Source organism: Zalophus californianus, chromosome 10 (genome assembly GCF_009762305.2).
Source record: "Zalophus californianus isolate mZalCal1 chromosome 10, mZalCal1.pri.v2, whole genome shotgun sequence".
NCBI classification, from domain to species: Eukaryota; Metazoa; Chordata; class Mammalia; order Carnivora; family Otariidae; genus Zalophus; species Zalophus californianus.
Genome location: NC_045604.1, coordinates 32815433 through 32839988, shown reverse-complemented (window position 1 = coordinate 32839988; position 24556 = coordinate 32815433). Strand labels below are relative to the sequence as shown.

The window sequence follows — 24556 nt, the reverse complement described above, 5'->3', positions numbered from 1 at the left end:
AGGGTGACTACTAAAGAACAATGCAAGAACATACAACTGACAAGCTAACTGAGGGGAAAATGTATAATAAAAATTCTTCATGATTACAGGAAGTGAAGACAAGAGAAAGAAAGCATCAAGGAACAGATGGGACCGATAGCATGATGACAGATTTAAACCCAAATAAATACCATGTAAAATTTTAATGACTAAACTCATCCCAATTAAAAGAGATTATCATAATAAATAATAAAACAATGCTCCAAAGACACACATCTTAAATACAGGTCCACAGAAGGATTGAAAGTAAAAAGAAAAAATACACACTGACATCAGTAACATAAAAATACTTAGAAAAACCCCAAATATTTAGGAATTAAGTAATACAATTCAAAATAAGCCATTAATGAGAGAATAAATCAGAACAGACATTAGAAATTATTGTAACTGAACTATAATGAAAACATGAACCATAAAACAAAGTGTGGAATCTAACTAAAGAAATGTTCAGAGGGCAGCTTAGAACTTTAAAATACATAGAAGAAGAAAAAAGAAAAAAAAAGAAATGCTAAAATTTAATAAGTTAGGCATGGATTAAAAAAAACTAGGGAAAAACAGAAATTAAACCAAAACAAAATTAAAAAAAAAAGAAAAAGCAGAAATGAAATTAAAAAACATGTATAAAGGGAAAAATCAAAAAAAAAGGGAAAAATCAACAAATTCCTACAGTCACTGAAAAGATACAGAATATGGTAACTTGAATTCTGCTGATAGATTTCATATTTTAGAGTTCTTTAAAAATAAAAGATAAATAAAAATTTGACAGCTCTGTAACTAATAAAGAATGTTTTATTGAAGTTCAGAGGGATTTATCAGTGAATTCCTCCAAATATTAATAAGAAAATAATGCCAACTTTACATAAACTCCTCCATTTCATTTAAAAAGATGTATTATTTCCCAAATCATTTTTTGAGGCCAGCAGAGTCAAAATAACAAGACCTGTCAGGGACATTACAAGGGGGAAAAAAAAGGAATATGCCTAATTAACATAGACAAAAAAGAAAAAAGATACAAAATACAAACTAAATTCAACTATATAGTAACTGGAAAATAAATAACCCCAATATGTGTTTATTTCAGGAACTCAAGATCTAATATTAGAAAAATTGATCAATGTAATTTATCTCATTAATAAGGGAAAAAGATATGATCACCTCAATAAATGCAGGAAAAAAGCTGATAAAATTTAATACCTATTCATGACACTCTAAATAATTTAGGAATGGATGGTAATTTATCCGATAAACAGTACCTACAAAATATATAGAAAACGTCATACTTTTTTTTAAAGATTTTATTTATCTATTTGAGAGAGGAGAGAGAGAGAGCATGAGCAGGGGAAGAGAGGCAGAGGAAGAGGGACAAGCAGAATCCCCGCTGAGCAGGGAACCCAATGCAGGGCTCAATCCCAGGGCCCCAGGATTATGACTTGAGCAGAAGGCAGATGTTTAACCGACTGAGCCACCCAGGAGTCCCAGAAAACATCATACTTAATTATGAAATATTGAAAGCTTCTCCCTGAAGATTGCAAATAAGACAAGGATGTCCACTACTCAGTATTTCTACTCATATACCACTGGTGATGTCAACCAAAGCAATAAGGCCAAGAGGGAGAGAAAAGGATTTGAAAAGGGAAAAATTAAATTGTCACTATTCACAGATGACCAGTTTGTATGCTTGGAAAATCCAAAAAGAGCTAAACTACAAAAATTAATAAGAGAACTTAGCAAAGTCATTGGATAAAAAGTGAATATACAAACTCAACTGCATTTCTATACATCAGAAACAAATACAAATAAAAATACAACTTATAATTTTGTACAAAAACATCAAACATCTAGGTATAAATCTAATGAAAATGTGTGAGATATCTGCACTAAAAAGCTGTAACATCTTTTCTTTTTTAAGTAGGCTCCATGCCCAACGGCAAACTTGAATTCATGACCCTGAGATCAAGAGTCACATGCTCCACCAAATGAGCCAGGTACCCCCAAAAACTATAACATCTTTGAAAAACATTTAAAAGAACTTAAGTTAATGTAGGGATTGTTCATGGACTGGATGATTCAATACTATAAAGTAATCAATTAAGGAAAAATTGACTATATATTCAATGACATTCTAATAAAATTCCGAGCAGGTGTTTGTGTTTGGAAATTAATAAGATGTTTCAAAATTTGTATAAAAACATAAAGGAACAAGAATAATAAAGACACCAAAATAGAACAAAGTTGGATAATTTACAGTACCAGATATCAAAAGCCATAGTAATTTATGTATAGCAACGGTGCAAGGGTATACAAATAATACAAAAGAACTGAGCAAAGCCCCCAAACAAACCACACATATATGATCACTTAATTTAAAACAAATACGCCAATGAAATGCTGTAAGGAAAGGACGGTCTTTCCAATAAATGGTGCTGGGGTAACTAGATAGCTACATGTAAAAAGAAAAAAGTAAAAAAGGAACTTTGACCTTTACCTAATAATGAACACAAAAGTAAATTACAGAAGTTTCATAACCTAAATATTTAAGTTAAAATAGATCTTCTAGAAGGTAACAGAAAAAAATATTTAACAACCTTGGAACAGGCAACAATTTCTTAAAGAGGATACAGTAAGAAACTAACTAGAAAAAAAACCCTGATACGTGACTTCTATAAAATTCAAAAACTTCAGTCACTGAAAGATACCATTACTAGAGTGAGAGGAAAGCCACAGTGTAGAATGAATCTGCAATTTAGATATCCAACAATGGACACATATCTAGAATATGGACAGAACTCCTACAAATCATTTAGAAAAAGACAATCCAGTTTAAGAAAATCAGCAGAAGAATGAATCAGGTATTCCAAGAAAGAGGATATTCAAATGAGTATATGGGAATGTGCTCAGTATCACTACTTTCAGAGATGCAAATTAAAGCCACTTTGAGACAGTGGTACATAGCCATCAGAATGGCTTAAAAAAAAGACAGTGTCAAGTGTGGGTGAAAACATGGAGCAACTGGAGTTCTCATAAACCATATACTTACTGGCAGGAATGCAAACTGGCACAATTACCTTGGAAAACTATTCAGTAGTGTCTACTAAAGTAGAACATATGCATATCTTATCAGCCAACAATCCCGTGGCAAGGCATATTATATACACAAGAGAAATAAATGTGTATGTATAATGAAAAATCATGAACAAGAATTTTTAGAGCTTTTATTCATAATAGATCCAAGTAAATACAAACCAAGTGTCCATCTAAGTACAATGGATAAATTGTGGTATAGTCCTATGAAAATTAAAAGAAACAAATCCATTTCTATGGATGAATCTCATAGACATCGTACTGAGCGAAGGAAACCAGACAAAAAAAAAAAAAGAGTACATACTGTATGATTCCATTTATATCAAGTTCAAACAGGCAAAACTAATGAATGGTGATAGAAGTCAAAATAATGATTATTTTGCAAGGGGGTTATCAACTGGGAGGGTCCAGAGAAGATACTTCTGCAATTCTGGTACTGGTAACATATTAATACTTTATATTAATCTGAGTGGTGTTTACATAGATGTATTCATTTATAAAACTTCATTGAGCTGTTCATTAAGATCTGGGTACTTTACATACAGCTTAAAAAATTCTACCAAGTCTAAAATCAGGCCCTAAATGTATCAGCTTTAATGCCTATTTTAAATAAATACACTACATTTCAACAAGACTACTGCTAAGAACAGATGTAATCACTACTCTTGAGAATTACAACAAGCAAAACACATAATGGATGAGAGTAAGCCATTTACAAAAAAAAATCTTGATCTGTACTTCAACCAATTTCCCTAATTGTGTGGTTTGAAAACATCAGATAGATGAGAGGTTAGTCAAAGGTAAATTCATTCATTCAACAAATACTTATTAAGCACCTACTATTTGCAAGTCCTGGGCTAAGCACTGATCATATCTACTCATTTGAACCAATTAAGTATACTGACCTGGCCAAAACTGAAACCAATCCATTAGTTATAGCTCGCCTAGAGAAAGAATATATTACCAGAAAAGGAAAGGTCTATATGGAATCTAGCTAAGGGGATTCCAAAAAAACATGAATCTCTTTCTTAAAAAAAGCAGTATAGACAATGCACTAAGGGTATCCTGGCTAGGGAAAAAGAATCTGGGGAGCAAAATTATTCTGGTCACAAGAAGAGGTACACTATTACAAGGGTAAGGATGATTCAGTATCCCTCACCATTTTCTTGATAAACTATTCCATAAAATTACTACCTAATTTTACTCTATATTTTTCTGCCTAATAAATTTAGCAACTTTGCTTCCTTGATTAGAGAAAAGGATACTTGGCTAGTACACTATTCATTCTCTAGAAGGTGAATAATTAAGCGGACATTCTCATGAATCTATTTCCAGTGGTTATTACAAAGAACTCCTAAGAGTATTTATAACTCTCAGTGTATAGATATAAAAGTGAGTTTCTGGACCTATAAATTTCAGGAATGGACCGGGAAATATGGAAACCAGTTTGTCGAAGGGCCACACTGAAGTCCTGTCTGGTAGCCTGCTGATTACTTTAGAAGTTGGCAAACTATAGCCCGAAAGACGAATACAGCCTCTTGCCTGTTTCTGCAAATAAAGTTTTATTGGAACGTGGCCATGTTTATTTGATTACACGTTGTCTACAGTTGCTTTCATGCTACAGAAGCAGAGCTGAGTGATAGAGACTGGCCCACAAAACCTTAAATATTTATTATCTAGCTCTTTACCAAAGAAGTTTACTGACCTCTGCTTTAGGTGATTTCTCCCTCTCATTTCATAACTGCCATAATCTTTGTCTTATTCTGTAATAGAGCTCATTTCTGCAATTTTCAATGGGCAGAGTGACTTGTCCCTAATTCCAACTAACTGAGATATTCAGAGATGGAAATTCCACACTGTCATTGGTCATTGACTAATTACTATAAATCAATGGTTTTAGAAACTGAATGCAATTATAAAGCCAGCCCTTAAGTTTCTCCTCTAAAATAATTCCTGCAGTTTTACAATTCTTAAATCATCAATGGTCTTGAATTAACTTTCTGTAAGTTCATCATTTCTTTCAAACCAAGAGTTTATTAAGCTTATTATTTATAAATAATATGGAAGATAGCATTAATATGGTTTCCTCATTTTATATCCCTATGTATGTACCCCCAAATTATGACTTTTTCCTTTGGAGGGGGTTGTATTTTATTTTTAACAGCAGCACCTTATAAGTAATAAATTCTTTGGTACTGACATTTCCCAAATCCAGTTATTTTCCATTCTAATATTTATGAAATCAACTATTTTTCTCTTCTAGAACAGCAGCTTGACAAAATCCAAATAAATATAAAACAGCCATAAATGCACAAATAAGTTTCTTTTTTAAAAAGAAAGAAAGGAAAGGTTTAAGAATTGTTAATTTCTATGGGAAGTCAAACAAGGACTATGACAACATATAAGAAAGAATCCAACACAGTCTATATTTCAAATGTGGTAGCATTACCAAGGGGGAAAAAATAAAGGTTTAGAAAATGATTATCTTCTGGAAAGGAGCTGAAGCAAGTCATTCTACTGTAACTACCTACAAATCACAAATGACTATGTGTAAAGGAAAGTATACAAGAGTAACTTGGTTAAGCAAGATAATCAAATCCTATCTGATTTATTCTTTTAAAAGAGGAAAAAAAAAGGAATGTCTTCAGAGTTACACAGATATAGAGCAAATATAAACATCCAGAAAAGGGGAAAATTACAGCTAAACATTGAGTAAATTCCCTATGAAGAAAAATTTGCCACAATTTTACAAAATAATATTAAAAAATATTGAAGCTTATAGATAATCGAAAGGCAGAATATTGCTCATTTATGACATCAATTTTAATAAAATAAGTAAAAATTGTATGGGGAAAAGAAAAAATTTAACCAAGAACAACAAAGTTTAAATGTCCATATTTTACTCCTGAATAATTACACAAATATATAAATAAAGTACCCATTAGCTTTTACCTGAATGCGTCCGAAAATGCATTTCCAGACTTGATTTGCCTTTAAAAATTTTCTTACAAACGTCACATTGATGAAAGGTTGCTTTGTATCTAAGAAACATAAAAAGGGTTGAGTTTTCAATATAACTTTAATAACATAATGAAAATAGGTTACATCTACAAGATTTACATATAATTCTCATATTAATAAAGCACAGAAATCCAAAGGAATGTGGAAATACTTTTAAAGTACCAACCTTACCTCTGGCTCTTCTTCCTCCAGTTACATTCAACATACAAATTTGTAAAAAGAGGTCCTTAGACTTTTAACTTTAAACCACTTAATTTTAAGATTTAAATCCCTGGACTTCTGTATTATTATTATTTGCTATTAAAAATATCAAAGGAAAAATTATAGGGACAGAAACAGATCAATGATGGGTTGAAGGAAGAAAAAAGGAGTTGAACAAAGAAGTCTGGTGGAAATTTAGGGGTGATGGAACTATTCTGTATCTTGACTGTGGTAATGATTACATGACTACATGTATCTGTCAAAACTTGCAGAACTATACGCTACAAACAATGAATTTCTCTGCATGTAGAGTATAACAATTAAATTTAAAAATAGATGCTGGGGCTGAATGAAGAGAAACTACAGCAACCTCAAAATGTGCCTTCATCAAAAAGGTGACACTGCTCTAACTGGTTCACTTAATAACACAAGTAATAAATATTACAAACTTGAACTTAAATTTTATACCTAAATTTTAAAAGAACGAGATACCAGTCCTTTATTTTTATTACAGATTAATAGACATAAAAAGCTATAAAGTACTCAAAGCTACCTTATCAGGCAGTAGAGAGCAGTACCTAAGAATACGTGTTTGTGATTTAAATAATCCTAGACTCCAATTTCATTGTGAGGATTAAGATATTTCTAAAATGATTAGCATTTAAGTGGTGGTTATTAGGAAAGCCTATCATCTCACCTTGGAAATAATTCATATCTGATGAGTACATGCCAAATAATTAACTCAAATATAGACTACTATAATGTTCTGTAAGACAGTTTGCTTTTAACAGATCTACCGAGTCTTACTGGAATGTTTAGTATATCATTACCAATATTCAATAGCAATAGTACACCTAAGGTTTCAAATGCCACTCATACTTTTCAAGTCGTTCAACTCAACATTTACAAAGTGGCTACAAAAACCCTATGCAAGGCCCTGTCTTCCAGAAACTTACTTCTATACTTGATGAAACAGACATTTAAAAAGATAATCTAGATTTAGTGACTTGGGAGTGTCACTGATAAACTTAGCAAAAGACTTGTAACCAGTATACTTGGTTTGTCTCATTCTGTTCATATCCATAGTAAATATAAAGAGAGATACAAACAGGGTCACCATGGGCACACACATAGAGACACAGCAGTACTCAACTAGGGGCAATTTTGCCCTGCATGGGGTATTTAGCAATGCCTGAAGACATTTCTGGTTTTCACAACTGGGGGTAGGTACGTGCTACTGCCATTTACTGGATAGAAGCCAGGAATACCAATAAATAAACATCCTACAGTGCACAGGACAGCTCCCCAACAAAGAATTATCTGGCCCAAAATGTCCTCCCCTTAGCTATGGCTAAGAAATCATGGTCTATACCATGAACGGAATGAAGTTTTAAACATACATATGCTCACAACACTTTAAGTGTCTCACAGTGAACATAGAATAAAGATAAAATGTACAAAGACCTCGATGGGTCAGGCCCTATATATGTACCTCTCCCTTCTCACATGGATGCTAGAGTATAGATTTTCAGGATAGGAGTGATAAACAGTTCCAACTGAAGCTGAGATGCCCAGTGTAAAAAGGACTTAATAATGTCTATTGGAGTTGGCAATAAGGAACTTATACTGACAGCAATTTAAGAGGTAAAGTCAGAGGTCATATCGCAATAGCTTATTACAGTGAATGGGAAGTGGAGAAGTAGATAAGGGTACTGAAATAGAGTCACCATTTTAAAATGTTTAAAAGGGAAGAAGAAACATTAGAAAATAATGGGTAGAAGGAGGGGTACTAACCTTAAGCACTCCACATTCTTTCCCTGGATAATCTGCTTTTACGTATTCACGTATAAATCTTTATCCACAGGTCAGACTTCACTCCTGAGATTTAGACTTAGATTTACCTATTACATTTTATGTTTGAGTTTCCATTAAGCATCTCAAAGTCAATACACACCAAACAATTCATCATCTCCCTCTGTAAACTTAGTCCATTTTCTGTTTTCTCTATCTCAGTGGCTGGCTTATCAACCAACCACTTGAAAAGTGGAATTCCTTGAAAACAGGAATTAGCCATGACTACTCCCATTATCTCAAAAAACTAAGTATTTTTCAAATAAGTACCTTCTACTATTTATTACTAATGCTACTACCTAGTTAGGCCCTCACCATCTTTTTCCTAAATTCTAACAGCTTTCTAACTGGTTGATTTACTTGCCTCGAATTATCCACCACAAATCCAGCCTCCCTACACCAATAAGAGTGATCTACCCCAAAAGAAATCCAACTGTGTCACCCTCTTGTTTAAAATCTTCAGTGGCTGTTTATCACATTGGGATAAGTACTGGTTCCATAAAATGATATGCAAGGCTTCATATTCTAGATCCACCATTAGCCAACCCTTGTAGAAAGTGGAACCTACAGCTTCTGGTTCCATAATTATCTAGGCCAGCAGATAGGCCCACAGGCTCTTGTGGCAGTGAGGGAATCCCAAAATTCTTTCATAGGGTTTTTAAGCTCAAAGTTATTTTCAAAATGATACCATAACATTATTTGCCTTTCTCATTGTGTTGACATTTACACTAATGACATATACAAAAGACATGGCAGGTAAAAGTACCAGTACCTCAGCTCTAAACAAGGTAGTGGTACCAAAATGTACTAATTATCACTGTGCTCCCCACTGCCAGAAAGAAAAGAAAAATGTGGTAAAGGAGTTAAATTACTAATTTTTCTAAGTTTCAACCTTTCAGACTGTGGCCTTTGTAATGTTCTCTGTGATAAAGTGGCAATGACACAGCACTTCTACCGCACACCGAAGTACCTGAGTCTGAGTGGTGGGCTGAAGGAGCCACTTCCTTCATGAAATACCATTTCACTTGAAAAGAATAAAAGACAAGCCACAGTTACAAACTTGAATATTTGGCAGATATTTTCTCGAAAATTAAAGGAAGTAAAACTGTTACTTCAGTGTTTGTCATCAACGATAAAGTTTGAGCTTTCAAGCTAGTATAAAAATTGTGGAGAACTTGCAGCTGCCCTTGTGATGTTGACAGCTTCCCAATACCCCTTTCTGAGAGACTAGAGGCAATATTAACAAATGTGATTTGTTGATCCTGTACTGTGAAATGTGCTAGCATTTAGAAAACTGGCATAATTTAGTGAACCCATATTTTCCAAATGACAAATGCATCATATTACAATTTATGCATAGGTAAAAAAATTCATTCAAGTACAAGACTAATAGACTGTAACAGGGTATGAAAACTTCATTAATCTTGTTTCAGATTGCACCTTGCAACTACCTTTAAGAAACTAGCACAGTTTTAGTGCAGTAGCAAAGACTAATAACCACAATTATCTAAGACTGCTATCATAATACTCCTTCTTTTACCAACTATGTATAGAGAGAGGCTAGATTTTGTTCATTTACTTCAAATAAAATAATGCATGGCAGCAGATATGATAATTCAACTGTCTTCTATTAAGTCATTAGAGAGATTTACAAAAATGTAAAACATGCCACTCTTTTAATATTTTTAATTTGTTTTGTAAAGTAGCTATTCTTCACAAATTGCTTTTTATGTGAGCATGTGATGGGTATATTACTATTTTTAAGTGAATTAATAAGTACTGAATTTTTTCTCAATTCAATTTCTAATATGATTTATATAATTTATTTAAACAGTAATATAATTTTTATATTGTAATTTATATAACAAGAGCTCCTGAGATACTGGATAATTTTTAAAGTTGTATAAAGAGGTTGAGAAAAAGTTATAGACCCTCAGAAACAAGTGAGTCTGCAGTTCAGTCTATTTTCCACCCATTCGTACATTATGTTGAAATTCGTATTTCCTTTAAAAAAAAAGACTTTATTTATTTGAGAGAGAGAGTGCACACGAACGACAGGAGAAACTGAGGAAGAGGGACAAGCAGACTTTAAGCTGATCACAGAGCCTGACGCTGGACTTGATCCCACGACCCCGAGATCACCTGAGCCAAAATCAAGAGCTGGATGCTTAACCGACTGAACCACCCAGGTGCCCCCTTATTTCCTTTTCTATACAGCATCATGTATATCTTTCTATCCTAGCACTTAGCAGGATTCCTATTATCTCATGAATAAAAGAATTCAATGACTACAATAAATACATTGATTAATGAGTGAATCACTGAACAAAATCAGTGAAAGAAAATATAAACCAGTATGTAAATATATTAAAAATGGATACAAATCAGCACTTCCTACTCTTCTTCAAAGTGGTCTATCACTTATTACATTTAAAGATACTATGTATATTTTGTTGATCATGCTCAGTATATTAACCTAAGTTTCTTGGCACCCATTACTTAGCATTCGTTCCAAACACCTAGTCCAAGAACATGGATTCTCTGAACATTTTACACTCAACAACTCATCTCAGCTAAACCTGAATACTAAATTTTATTAAAAAGTTGGTGTTCAAAAGAAAAAAAAAGAGACCAAAAAACAGACTCTTAGAGAATAAACTGATAGTTACCAGAGAGAGGTAGGCAGGGGGAATAGGTGAAACAGGTTCAGGATTTAAGAGTACATTTATCATGATGATTACTGAGTAATGTATAGAATTGCTGAATCACTATATTGTATATCTGACACTAATATAATATTGTATGTTAAATATATTGGAATTAAAAAAAAAAGTTGGTTATTTAGGATAACACATGCCTCCTTCAAATAAAATACCATTTTAAATGCTCAGTGTGGTTAAAAAGAAATCTAAATTCTGACTAGAAACATGTCTCAATAATTGCTCTTATTAAGTGTAATATATAGGGCAGCACATTTATACTTTTAGGTAAAAGCCACAGCAACCAAAGATAAATGAAACGCCCAAAGAATTTCAAGATTTTATATTAGTCATTAGCTTCAATGTCTACCAACTCCAGCCTTAAGTCAACTGAAAACAAGTAAAACAAAAATGTTTCATTCAATTCCATTAGGTCAGCAGAGAAGCTATAGAAGCCAGAAAAAAGAGAGCTAGTTAACCTATCCCCAATTAAACAAAATAAACTATGAGAAAAGTTATAACTCTCCTCTAACCTACACTTATCCAATGTAGTAATTATGGGAAACTGCTTTTTCACTTACTTTTGCCACACTTTCTCTCCCAGGTGTACACTTTTGTAATGAACAGTGAGATGATCCCTACGACCAAAACATTTTCCACATTCTTCACATTGATGAGCCTTCTCACCTTAAAGACCCAAATATTTTGATTATAATATGCAATTCAGTTTTTCCCCAGAAATATATTATCAAACAGTAAGATAACATGATGGGAAATATACCAGAAAAGTAAAGCCACCCTTTATTCTGGGCTATTTGCTTTATATTCCTTACTCAAAAACCTTTCTTCAGTGAATCTATGCTTATTTTCATGGATGTGAGCCCTTTTCCCTCACTTGGAAAAGGAATGAATAGGGTTTTTGCTGTAGACTTCAAATCTTACCTTTCAATGTAACAGAGCAAGATAAATGAAATTACTTCAAAACTCAGTAATTTTTTAGGAATATAGTAAGTCTAGATGTCAAACACTTCAAATGAAAATACACTGAATCAAGAAGAGGCTGTTTTACTGTTAATAAAAAGGACCTGAACATTTTCAGATCTTTGTACTTTATTTTTATTTTTTTTAAAAGATTTCATTTATTTATTTGAGAGAGACAGTGAGCGAGAGAGCACAAGCAGGGTGGAGGGGCAGGGGAAGAGAGAAAAGCAGACTTCCTGCTGAGCAGAGCCCAACAAGGGGCTTGACCCTGGGATCATGACCTGAGCTGAAGGCAGATGCTTAACCGACTGAGCCACCCAGGCACCCCTCTTTGTATTCTATTTTTTTTTTTTTAAGATTTTTTATTTATTTTTTAACAGAGAGAGAGACAGTGAGAGAGGGAACACAAGCAGGGAGAGTGGGAGAGGGAGAAGCAGGCTTCCCGCTGAGCAGGGAGCCCGATGCGGGGCTCAATCCCAGAACCCTGGGATCGTGACCTGAGCTGAAGGCAGATGCTTAACTACTGAGCCACCCAGGCACCCTCTTTGTATTCTACTTTTAAAATATTTTTCATCTATGGGGATTTCATATATTTATTTGTAATGAGCCAAAATACAAATATGAAGTAAAATTCTAGATGAGTCCCATTTCTCATCTCTGTTCTTATATTCAGTTACAAAGCCTTGGCCTTTAAAAACCACTGTCTCAACTTAATCCAGTAAGCAATTAAAGCATGTAATCTCTAGAATTAGGAATTTAGAATTCTCCTCCTAAAAACGAAAACGCATAGTTTCAGTGAAAAAGTCATCAGACCGTGAGCATCTCTTAAAAGTGTTGATAACAACTGCATCCTGCAACCTCACTGGGATCATTTAAGAAAATAATTATATCTGTTGCACACTTTATACTTAGATTATGTTTATAATAATAATAATCACCTGTTCTACTGTGCTCATAGAGATGGCTCTTTCCCATTATTGTGCTCATATAGTTGGCTCTCTTAAGCACTTCCTGAACATCAATCTGAGAGGAAAATATGAAAGAAAGCCCCGGAATATGAAAATTATAAATATGGTATAAAGATCTGAAATTGATCAGGATTATTAAGGTACTCTTTTCCAAAGACAGGGTTTCAAAAATTGACTAATACATAAACTTTAACACCCAATTATAATCATATCTCTTCAAACATGTTTTGCTAACTTCTTTCCAATCCAATCAAAATGAGCAATGTTATCTTGGCATCTCCATTTAGAGAAATGTCAATATTAATTATTGTATACATCCACATAATATGCAAAATGCAAATTTTGAGAATTTGATTAAAACAAACATCAAAATATAGTCTGTAGTCATAAAAGGCAACCAAATGATTAAAATTACAGTGAACAAAAACATGTCATAAAATTATGTCCCTTTCAGATATTTAAAAAAAAAATTTTCAGAGTCAGCATTATCAATGCCAAATTATTAAAATTATAGCCAACATCAACATGATGTAGTATGTCCTCTAGCAGGTGCTTTTTTAAAGGCTTTTGTAAACATCATTACAAAGTACACCTTACCTGAATGTATTTTTTTGTGCTTTGTAAGATGGTCATGACGAATAAACGTTTTCCCACATTCATCACATTCGTATCTTTTATCATCGTGATGTACTCGTAAGTGAAGTCTATAAAGAAAAAAAAAAACTGAAGACCATAAAAACTGGTGACACCAAAGGTAAAATCCTGATTAACTCTAAATAGGGAAACTGGACTCACCCACCCTCATATATTATTTGCTTCATTTCTATGACTTTCCTCTTTCCCCACTCTTTCACTATCTAACTCCAGGGCTCCTAGTCACCTCTTTCAAAAAAACACCTCAACATTTGCACATACACTACGTCTACATGACCTTCCTTCCTGACTTAAATCTACTTCACTAAACATACTAAATGTCTAGGGTTGTTATCTATCTGGTGGAGTTTCAGAGATAGCAAGTAGGAATGAGTCAGAAAGAATTAGAATCAGACAAATGGGGTAAGTGACTTAAACTCACAATACAGCAAATAATTAAGAATTAACCCTTTTCTGGATGACGATACCACTTACAAATCGATAGATGAGAATTTGGTAAATTTTATAAGTAATGAACTTTCTCACAATTATATTCTGCTACTTTTCTTCACACTAACCAAAGTTAGTTCATTTTATAGTCACCCAAAGACAGATTATAAAAGGTTTAAATTATTAAAATTCATTTAACTTGAATTATTTTTAGCACCATAATCCTCCATCTATATATATCCCAGTGAAATGAATAGCTTTCCCATTCAAGTTGCCAAAACAGATATCGATTCCGTAACTAAAACCAGTAAACCAACTGAGCTGCATCTAAAAAGGACCCATTATGTTTAAAATTTTTTAAAAAGAGGTAAAAGAAGTAAATAATAAATGAAAGTGTAAAAATTAAAGCCTTAAGATTAAAAACCCTAAGAGCATTAATAAACATGTAAAATGTACATGTCTAACAGTAGGCAGTCACTTTTAATTATTCAGGAAAAAGCCAACTTTTCATAAACTTCAAATGTGGTCAGGGATTCAGCTATAAAAACAGTTACACAGGTTACAACTAATACACAGAAGACTTTCCAAAATTGAGAGTCCTACTAGAGTTTTCAATTTTGCCATATTTCATACCAAAATATTTTTTTGATAATCAAGAGTAATGAAATACACTAAGGTTAGAATATCACAGTTTTAATGAGTTTTGAATCAAAGAAAAGTAATGAAATAAACATTTAAATGACAGTGACTTGGACAGTAAAGCATTTAGCAAACTTGGTGATGAAATATTTAATATTTTGTACTACAGAATAAAGACTATTAAAAGTTGTAATGTGGGGGAAAAGTCTGTAAAGTTTTTTTGCATAATTTTGTTTACTGTAAGTGCTAAGAAATATTTTAATTCAACAAACAACTAATGCAATGATAAAAGAGAATTAAAATAATTTACCTTACCTAATATAGGGGAAAAATGGCTTGACTTACCTGTATGAACTTCCATGACGGAAACTTTGCCCACAAATACTACAAAGATGAGGTTTTTCTCCACTGTGGATTCTCAAATGTTCTTTCAAAGTAGTCCTGTGTTAAAAAATATACATTTATCTAGAGACTTTTTAATGTCATTATCTATATTAAACATAAGTTTCCAGGGGTGCCTGGGTGGCTCAGTCAGTTAAGCATCTGACTCTTGATTTCAGCTCAGGTCATGACCTCAGGGTTGTGAGATCAAGCCCCGCATAGGGCTCCGTGCTGGGCATGGAGCCTCCTTAAGATTCTCTCCCCGCCCCTTCCCCTGCCCCTCCGCCTGCTTACATTTTCTCTCTCTCTCTCTCTCTCTCAAACATGGTATTCAGAAAGCTTACTAGAAAGGTATTCAAGCTAACAGATATTATGACAATTTTCCCTTTCTCCTACAGTATTTTTGCTTTTTACTGGATTAGTCTCACCAGCATATAATCATGCCTGCTTTGTCTCTCTTCTTTAAAAACACACACAAACACAAAATTAACTTTGGCTTCCTTTGCCATCAGTTTGCTCAAAGATTTAACTATATAGCTTAAGCAGCTATCAAGGAGTACAATGAAAAATTCTCAACTGTTACTACTGCATTAAGTAAAACTGATGTGAATTTTAACAGAGAAAATTTAATAATACATAAGCCAACCCAGTTTATCAGTACTATTCCTTTCAAATATGTGCTCAGTATCTGTGAAAAGAATGTTTTAAGGCAAAGAAAGCTTTACAGGTACTTATAACTTCCAGATGCCAATGTGAAAAGGGGAAACCATATAAAGAATACAATTACTGTCATTCCTAAATCTTCCAGTCCTACTGACCTGGGATGGACTTGTTAAAATAAAAAACAGAGACCAGCCTTGAAAATTCCCCAAACAGTTTAGTCCCATAAACAAAGCCTAATGTAGCTTATTTTGCAAGGATAACCTGTCCTGGGTCATTTGTTTATGCCTCTGAAAATCATAGGGAAAACTTAAACTGTTTCCCAAGGTTGATGTGAGGTAACCATTTACCAATTCCCTATCACTTAAGAAAATCCTAATGTCACAACCAACTACTGTGAAGAATAAACAGTCACTGCTTTCTCATTTTTAAGCTGCATATAACAATATACCTGAGTCCCATTCTGTGTTCTGGTTTGAGTTCTCCTGGTTTGCAAACTGTCTTTTTACATATGCACAATAAGCTTTTACTAATTACTACTTTGGTGATTCATTGGTTTTACTTCTGTTATTTCTGAACTTTTAGCAGGCTATTGTATAACCACTGCTGCTCCAAATACATAGCTAGCATTTCCTATAGTTCTAACACTCGGAGATTTCCTACATATGTAAAGTGCTGAGTAAGGATAGACAAAGTTATTTTGGGAGGAAAGAAGTAAAAGGCAATGTGTCTGACCTTTGCAGGCTTTTGACTGTTTCTACCACTTGGTTTTTATTTTAATTCCACATCTAGTGAGTGTTAAGGCTGAACCTGAAATGAAGGCAGATCTATGCCAGTAGATGGTGCTCTTCTACAAGGCCCACCAACACTGGACAGGTGCATCTGCAGGTATATTCTGCTTTGTGGAAATTATCCCTAAAACTATTCCGAGACCCCTACCTACTAAGTAACTAAAAGTAAAAAGATGGAGAGATTGTTTTAGTTTTTGGTTTGCTTTTTGCTTTTATAGAAAGACCTTTAAGAAAAAAAGAATGTATAATGCATAAAATAAACTGTATCCATCTGTAGGCTAAGATCAAGTGTAGCATACTGGTTTCCCTATTTTACCATCCTATCAATTTGATATTTTAAGAATGTGGCAATTCTAATGTTTTAAAATTATGGAACTTTTATATACTGAAGGATAGAAAATGTATACATATTGTTTAAAGAATGCTATTACTACACTTAAATGCAGGATAAGACCTAGAACATTGCTATACCTTAGAATGCCTCTACATGTTCCTCCTTGATCTCTCAGAGATAACCATTTATGTTAACTATTCCCTTTCTTCTTTGTTTTACTACTTAGTAGTATATATCACTAAACAATATACTGTATATTTTTGAAAAACCGAGTAGCAAGCACAAATCTAACAATATTGTCACTATTAGCTAAAGAGCCCACAAGATAGTATGAACATGGTCTCTTTATCAAAGTCTGGCTGTAGCTTGCCTGAGCATTGGCAAGAGTCCTTTCCAACATGTCAACGGGTAAAGTCATAAATAAATACTGGAAAAGAGAGCTCATCTCACAATCAGAGCATCTGACAATCTAGAGTGGATCAGGTACTAGAAGTCTGGCAGAAATACAGCCAAAGTAAAAAGGCTGATGTATATATTTTGCTTCTAAACTTACTATGAACTATCTCTAATTCTCACAGGTCAAAAAAGAATATTTCTGTGAAATGAAACAAGTGTCCTCAGTTAAATCAAGTAGCAAGGCATAAATATAATAGTACAATGGTGTATGCTAGTATACTAGCATACAGGTACTATACAGTGGCAGAGTATAGATAAGAATTTGAATCAGGGAGAGAGAAACAGGGAGCTGCTATTCAATGGGTATGAAGTTTCAGTTACGCAAGATGGGTAAATTCTAGAGGTCTGCTGTACAACATTGTGCCTTAACACAATAATAATACTGTATTGATAAAAATACTGTATTGTAACTTAGTAACAATACTGTATTGTGCACTTAAACATTTGTTAAGAGGGTAGATCTCATGTTAAATGTTCTTACCACAGAAAATAAAAAATAAATTTTGGGGTCAGACCTACTCTCACATTCTGTCCCCTAGTTAAAAGAGGAAACATGCCAGCAGGGATCATAGCAGTGACAACCCTCAATCTGTCATGGGGCATTACTACTACTAGTGTGGACTGACTACCCATTGTTAGACATGTTGCACATCTCACAATCCTGGAAACTTCATGCACTATCCTCCTATTATTCCTTTTGCCTCTTTCCAGTATTAGAATTTCTATTTCCTGTAGCCCTTGTCTTCCTCTTCATCAGTTTACTTTCTCATTCTGGTAAAGCATACCCTTTAGTTGCTTCATGAGAAAGAGTACATCAAAGGCCAACTTTCTGATATCATGAAAAATGTCTTAATGATCCTCAGACTTGATTGTTAGTTTGACTAAGAACAGAATTCTAGGCTGGAAATAATTTTCTTTACGAATCTTCGAAGTACAACTGTATCATCTTATTTCTAGTGTTGCTCTTCAGAGAGATGTCCAAGTAATTCTAATTCATAATTCAACATATGTAACTTTTTTCCCTGAACAATTAGAAGCATACAGAAGCCTCTCTTTGTCCCCAGTGTTCTGGAATATCACAGTGATGTATCTTGGAGTAGGTTTATTTTCATCTAATGTCCTAAGCATTTGATGGGTAATTTTAGTCTGGCAACTCATGTCCTTCAGTTCTGGGTTATTATCTTGAATTATTCAGTGACGATTTTTTTCCCTTGCTATTTTCGTTGTTCGCTCTTTCTTTCTGGACCTCTTGACTGGTTCTCTAATGTTCTAATCCTTATTTTACACTATTACCTTATTTTGCTCTACCTTTTGGGAGATTCCCTCAACTTTGTTCTTCAATCCTTCTATTAGGGTCTTTACTTTGTCTATCATGCCTTGAATTTCTGGGTGCTCTGATTTGTTATAGCACCCTGTTCTTGTCTAATGGATTCTAGATCTTCAACTGGGGATATTCATAATATGAGTATTTCTTATGAAGCAACCAGCTGTTTATTTCTTTTTTTGAAAGTTTTCTTCTTTCTGAATAATGTTTCCTTCAAGATTGTTTTTTCTTCCTGATTGTGTTAGAATCTAGCTTCCATGTTAAATGATTTCCTTCTGTGTTTCTTTGATCTGTCGATTACATGTGATAGACTAAAAAGTAGATGGTACAATCAAAGAGCATGCATAAGTGGGTCTTGATGACTAGGCTACACAGTAGGTGACCCAAGTGTACTATTTGTTATGGAATATATTTGCCCTCTGGTTGCTCAGATTTTCAGGGAATTGTTCTCTAATCTACTGCCTGGGGGATAAAATCTAAAATCCAAGACATCAGCAGGGATAAGGCCTGTGGCTCACTGCTTTCAGCATTCAGAATGCATTCATCATATAACAACATGGTATACTCCAGTCCAGATATCTGCCAAGTAGGGATAGGGGTAGGTGCTCAGCAGCAATGACCTGTGTGGATGGCAGGAGAAAATCCAAATAATCTAACTTCTAAAGAAGTTTTTACTCAAGTACTCCCTGTTCTACCTCTCCTTCACCCTAGTTCCAGAGGTATCTGATACTGCCCATTCCTACACCTTTTGTGGATTCTATGATGTAAACTATGTTCTCGATTTCTCCGTTGCCACCCTGGGATTTGTCTTTCTTAGATCTGCTAAGTCAGTTCCCACTGATCCACCTGCTTTCTACCTCCCGAATCTGTGTTGCTCTTGTCACATTTCTGTTCTTCCTGTCTTTGTAGCTTACTGTCTTTTAAATCAATCAATAACCTTTAATATAGTTTTAGTGGGGTTTCAGAAAGAGACAAAGTGGTATCTATGTGAAATTTACCATCTAAACCGGCAAATCCTGACTTTATATCATCTTCTATAGCATTTTACAAAATTTCTTCTTCTGTCCTTAAATTTCAAATTAAAGTATAATTTTAAGTATCTTATATCTTGTATTACCCTAATCCTTATAAACTATATTCATTAATTATTTCTATATAACAGTTACCAGGATTTTTCTGGGTGTGTAGTAAATTCCTCACCTTTCTCGTACTGATTTTCCACAGATGAAGCAAGTCCATTTTCTCTTTCCACCATGGGTACATTCTATATGGCGTTTCAAATTTCCAGTGTCATTAAACTGGCGACCACATATATCACATGGAAAAGGACCTAAAAAGGAAAGAATATATATTTAAAGTTTAAAGAATAGATACTAAGTTAAATTTAATAGGATCGGTATGTTACGAATGTGTATCTACCACTGTAAGTGCATATATTATAACACAATGCAGTTATTCATTTATAGTTTTCTCTTCTAGATTGTTTATTCCTAGAAGGCAAGTTACACTCATCCTTATATGCTTAGAGCTGAGTTTATGGTGTGGCATCTAATATAGTAAATGCTGTATAATCTAATGGGTTAATAAACTGAAATGGCCAGTTCCTAGTTTGAAATCAGACTGGAACAAAGTAAAAAATGTTATATACCAGATTTCTGGGAAAAGAAGGTACTGAGAAACTTTGGAAGAATAAACAAAGGACTTCAGAGACTTCATAAACTGGAAATGAACTGTTGTTCCCCAAGACCACAAATTTTTAATGATGATGCCTAGGTTGAAAATACTGTAGACTCTACTGTGAACTCTAATGAGAAATTAATCATAATAGAACAATGGAAAGAAAATGGCATTTGGACACTGAAATTCAGAAGCAAATCTATAAGCAGAATTGTTCGGTAGCCACAGTAGTTTTGGGGGAGTTTCAACATGTTTTTGAGATGACCTCAAAATATATTAAGTATCTTTAACATACTCTCATTTAAAATCTCTAATATTTCATCTTTCATGAGATCTGAGCCTTTTTTTCATTAACTAATTCAACAAGTATTTATTGATTCTTAATTCATATCTAGCACTGGGTTAAGTAAAGTAGTGCTATGGAAAATCCCTCACCTCCTTACATCCCTCTCCTCCCCCGCAAAAAAAAAACTCCAAGAAGGTGGAAAAAAGGAGATTCAGCATTTGCACAGTTAAAGATAAATAGATGAAGCAAATAAAAGCGAAAAGTGCCAAGATGAGTATATTATGGCAAGTGTGTATTAGGCAAAGAGTGAAATAACTATACCTATTTTTGAAGGCTCCAGCTGAGTGAAGAAAGAAAGGAGCATTCTCCTTCATGTTCAGTTACCTACCAGTTTTTCAAAGGAAATACCTACATTCTTTCCCCTATATTAGATACCCAGTATTGCATGAAGCTAAACTTCCTTGAACTTGTATTTATGAAACTATGCTGGGAAGTTACTAAAGCAGTTTTCATGCCAACTCTCTAAATAGGATAAAATTAGAAGATTTGACTTTAAAGCCAACTATGATTTTTATACTTATACACAGAAATATATTATTCTTCTACCCTAACTGTTCACAGACTGTATTTCTTAGAAATATCTCCCTCTGATTTACAGAATATATAATCCTAATGCAGGTAGTGTAAGTATGTCTTTGAATAACCTAAAAGCAGTAATACACAGGTGTGTGGTATGTGGACCAGCATCATCAGCATCAACCTGGGAATGTGTCAGAAATGCAAATTCTTGGGCCATACCTCAGACTTGAACCACTCACCTAGCATACAGTGATTCAAGTAAACAGAAGCATAGAGGTGTGATGTGTGTATACATAAAATGTATATACTACATAATATATATATATACACACACATATATTATACATATATAAAACACATGCACACATAGTTCTAATTCAACCACCTTTTGAGAAATGCTTTCTTCAACAATTCTGTTATCAGTTCAAGGATCTGCTTGTATAATTTTACTGATAGGAAAATAACTATTGTGCAGGATAAGTTACTTCAATTTATAAGTTCCAATACTTTAAAAAATTTCTAAATTGACACTAAACCTATACCTTAGGATATCCACTTAATATTCTTAGAATGCCTATGTATTTACTAAATGATGTATTTAACAAATGTTGAAAGAGAAAATCAGGAACAGAAAAAGGAAGCAGAAGCAACTATGTTAACCATAAAAATTATATTTTGCTATGATGTTTCTATAACATGGGACAAAAAAAGATTACCTATGGTTTTCATCTCAAAAAGGAAGAAGCCCACCAATTTCCCAGGAGAAATTATTTTTCCTGGAACTAATGTATAAAGAAATTTCTCACATGCCTCATGCGATCATGAACATGTCTCCAACTACAGTTCTATTAAGTATAAAAACTGCCTCATATGATGACTTCTTAGAAATGCTGATGAAATACCCTGATAGAACTTACTAAAGGCAATTCCAAAAGTACTAAGCTAAGAAAATAATCTTCCAGCATACATGTCTTATATACTAGAATTGCAAAGATCCCTTATTGCACAATTGTTCTACTTTTCCCAAAATATTTCAAGGTTCTTCCATGTAATTTTAAGACGCTAGGTCACCGTAATTACCCACCTCTTGAGAATGTAGTTGTCAATATCCATCTTGAATGTGGTACCCAGAAATGAATGCAATATTACAGATGAATTTAAAATCAGTGAGATAATTACCTCCCTGATTTTGAACAACAGATTTTTATTAACATAGTTTAAAACTATTCATATGATATTACTGGTTCAGATTCTGCCTAAAAAGCTTCTGCTTTTAAGCCCATCTGTAAACAGAGGAGTTTGGATTCTATACCATTTTACAGTTCTGCAATCCCCAACGACTAAAAGTCAGATAATTCCCATGTTTATGACTTTGTATTTACTCTTAATTTTAGCTTAATTTGTTTTAACCTTTTCCATAGCACAAAGATTTTTTTTTTACATTTTTATTTCCTACCATATCAACTACCCATGCCAGCTTTATGTCATCTACAAATTTTATAAGCATTAAGTATCTACTTTCATCTGTCAATAAAACCATTGATTAGGACAGGGAAAAGGCTGCCTTCTGCTTGGAAGGCAGCCATGCTCACCACTATATCACCAATGCTGCAGAGCAAATAGCCTCTACTTTGGATGACGGTAACTCCCTATCAGTATTAACTGTCATAAATGTACCTAATTGTACTACCATCTAGCACACAAGTTTCCATCGTAACCATAAGCATTAGATAGAGGATTCGTCAAATACCATACTGAATTCCACATATACTAGGTTCATTTCATTCCCTGAAAAATGAGTTTTTCCAAAACAAAAATGCCGTATTCAAGCACTCACAGACCTATCCAACAATCAACTGTGAATAAATGCAGTTTATGACCACAGACACATCTGCCACCAAAACAGAAAATAAACATATTTACTCATCTGCAGGAATAGCAGCAAATCCAGTGTTCCTCCCAATTTATCTGACTTCCTTCTCCTAAGTGGTTCAACAGCAGCAGGCTCCTCTAGCATGATGTGATAATCAATAATTGCTATGACTGGGGTGCCTGGGTAGCTCATTCGGTTGAGCGTCTGACTCCTGATTTTGGCTCAGGTCGTGATCTCAGGGCTGTGAGATTGAGCCCCATGTCAGGCTCTGCACTCAGTGCAGAGTCTGCTTGAGATTCTCTCCTTTGCCCTCTGCCCCTCCCCCACTAAAATAAATTAACAAAATCTTGAAAAAAAATTACTTAAAAAAATAACTGCTATGACTGCTCTTAGAAAAAGTAATTTGCTTACCCAGATGGAATTTTTCTTGATGCTTTAACCGTGCAAATCGTGATTTGAAATGTTCTTCGCAATAGGTACACTTAAAAGGCTTATCTTGAGAATGTAGAATCATATGTTCCTCCAAGTGTGGTCTTCGAGTAAAAGATTTCTTACAAATCTAACAGAAAATGTACACAAAATGTAAGGGAGCCTGAATTAAAAATTAAAATACCAAGCTCATGATGTGAAATAAACATACCAATTCAAGTAAAGAGAAATTTCTCCCAACAGAAAAGTTACCAAAAGTATAATCAAATTCTCATTGTGCAGAAAAAAATGCCTTGGAGGAATTACAGTATGGAATTATTTTAAATTTGTACTAAAAGTAGCTGAATTTCAACTCCCCCATTCGAATAGGCTAATTTCTAGGATTACACAGTAATCTTAGTATCTTAATTCTAGTCAACATTTCTAAAATCCATTAAATTTGTATTTTAAATCACTTATATGTCATGAATAAAATGTTTTATTATTATTGCCATACATTTAATTAGGAATAGGAATAAGAAACCACAGAAAAATAATTTTAGAATTTATCTCTTAAAGTGGTCAAAAGGAAGAGATACAACTTTTTATTTATTTATTTATTTATTTTTAAGATTTTATTTATTTGACAGAGAGAGACACAGCGAGAGAGGGAACACAAGCAGGGGGAGTACAAGTGGGAGAAGCAGGTTTCCAGCAGAGTAGGGAGCCTGATGTGGGGCTCAATCCCAGGACCCTGGGATCATGACCTGAGCCGAAGGCAGACGCCTAACGACTGAGCCACCCAGGTGCCCCGAGATACAACTTTTTAAAGAAATCTGGCAGACATGAGATTTAAAAAGTGGGAGGTCAATGTAGGTTCATCATTGTAACAGATATACCACTTTGAGGGGATGCTGATAATGGGGGGTGACTATGCATTTGTGGAGGCAGGGGTATATGGGAAATCACTATCTTTCCTCAAAAATTATGCTATAAAACTTAAACTGCTCTAAAAAATAAAGTCTTAATTTTTTTTTATTAAAAAAGTTGGGGGAGAAGGGGCTGCTATCATAATGATGACAACAACAATAAAACAACAATAATTATAGCATGTACTATATACCAGGCACAATGCTAAATAATTCATGGTTTATTTTACTTAATTCTCACAATAATCCTATGAGGTAGATATAATTATTATAATCATTTTACAGCTGAGGATGA

The 24556-nt window shown here is 33.9% G+C and overlaps 1 protein-coding gene across 2 annotated transcripts in view; it reads right to left on the bottom strand.

Moving 5' to 3' along the window:
* Window positions 1-24556, bottom strand: part of ZBTB41 (zinc finger and BTB domain containing 41) — a 49321-nt gene that overhangs the window by 11964 nt on the left and 12801 nt on the right. For both annotated transcript variants that reach the window (XM_027611760.2, XM_027611759.2), the window contains exons 5-10: window positions 23336-23483; window positions 19710-19839; window positions 14909-15004; window positions 13439-13545; window positions 11474-11579; window positions 6073-6161 (exon numbers count right to left, since the gene is read on the bottom strand). In XM_027611760.2, coding sequence (XP_027467561.1) covers window positions 6073-6161; window positions 11474-11579; window positions 13439-13545; window positions 14909-15004; window positions 19710-19839; window positions 23336-23483 — 676 coding nt within the window. The remainder of the gene's footprint in view (window positions 1-6072; window positions 6162-11473; window positions 11580-13438; window positions 13546-14908; window positions 15005-19709; window positions 19840-23335; window positions 23484-24556) is intronic.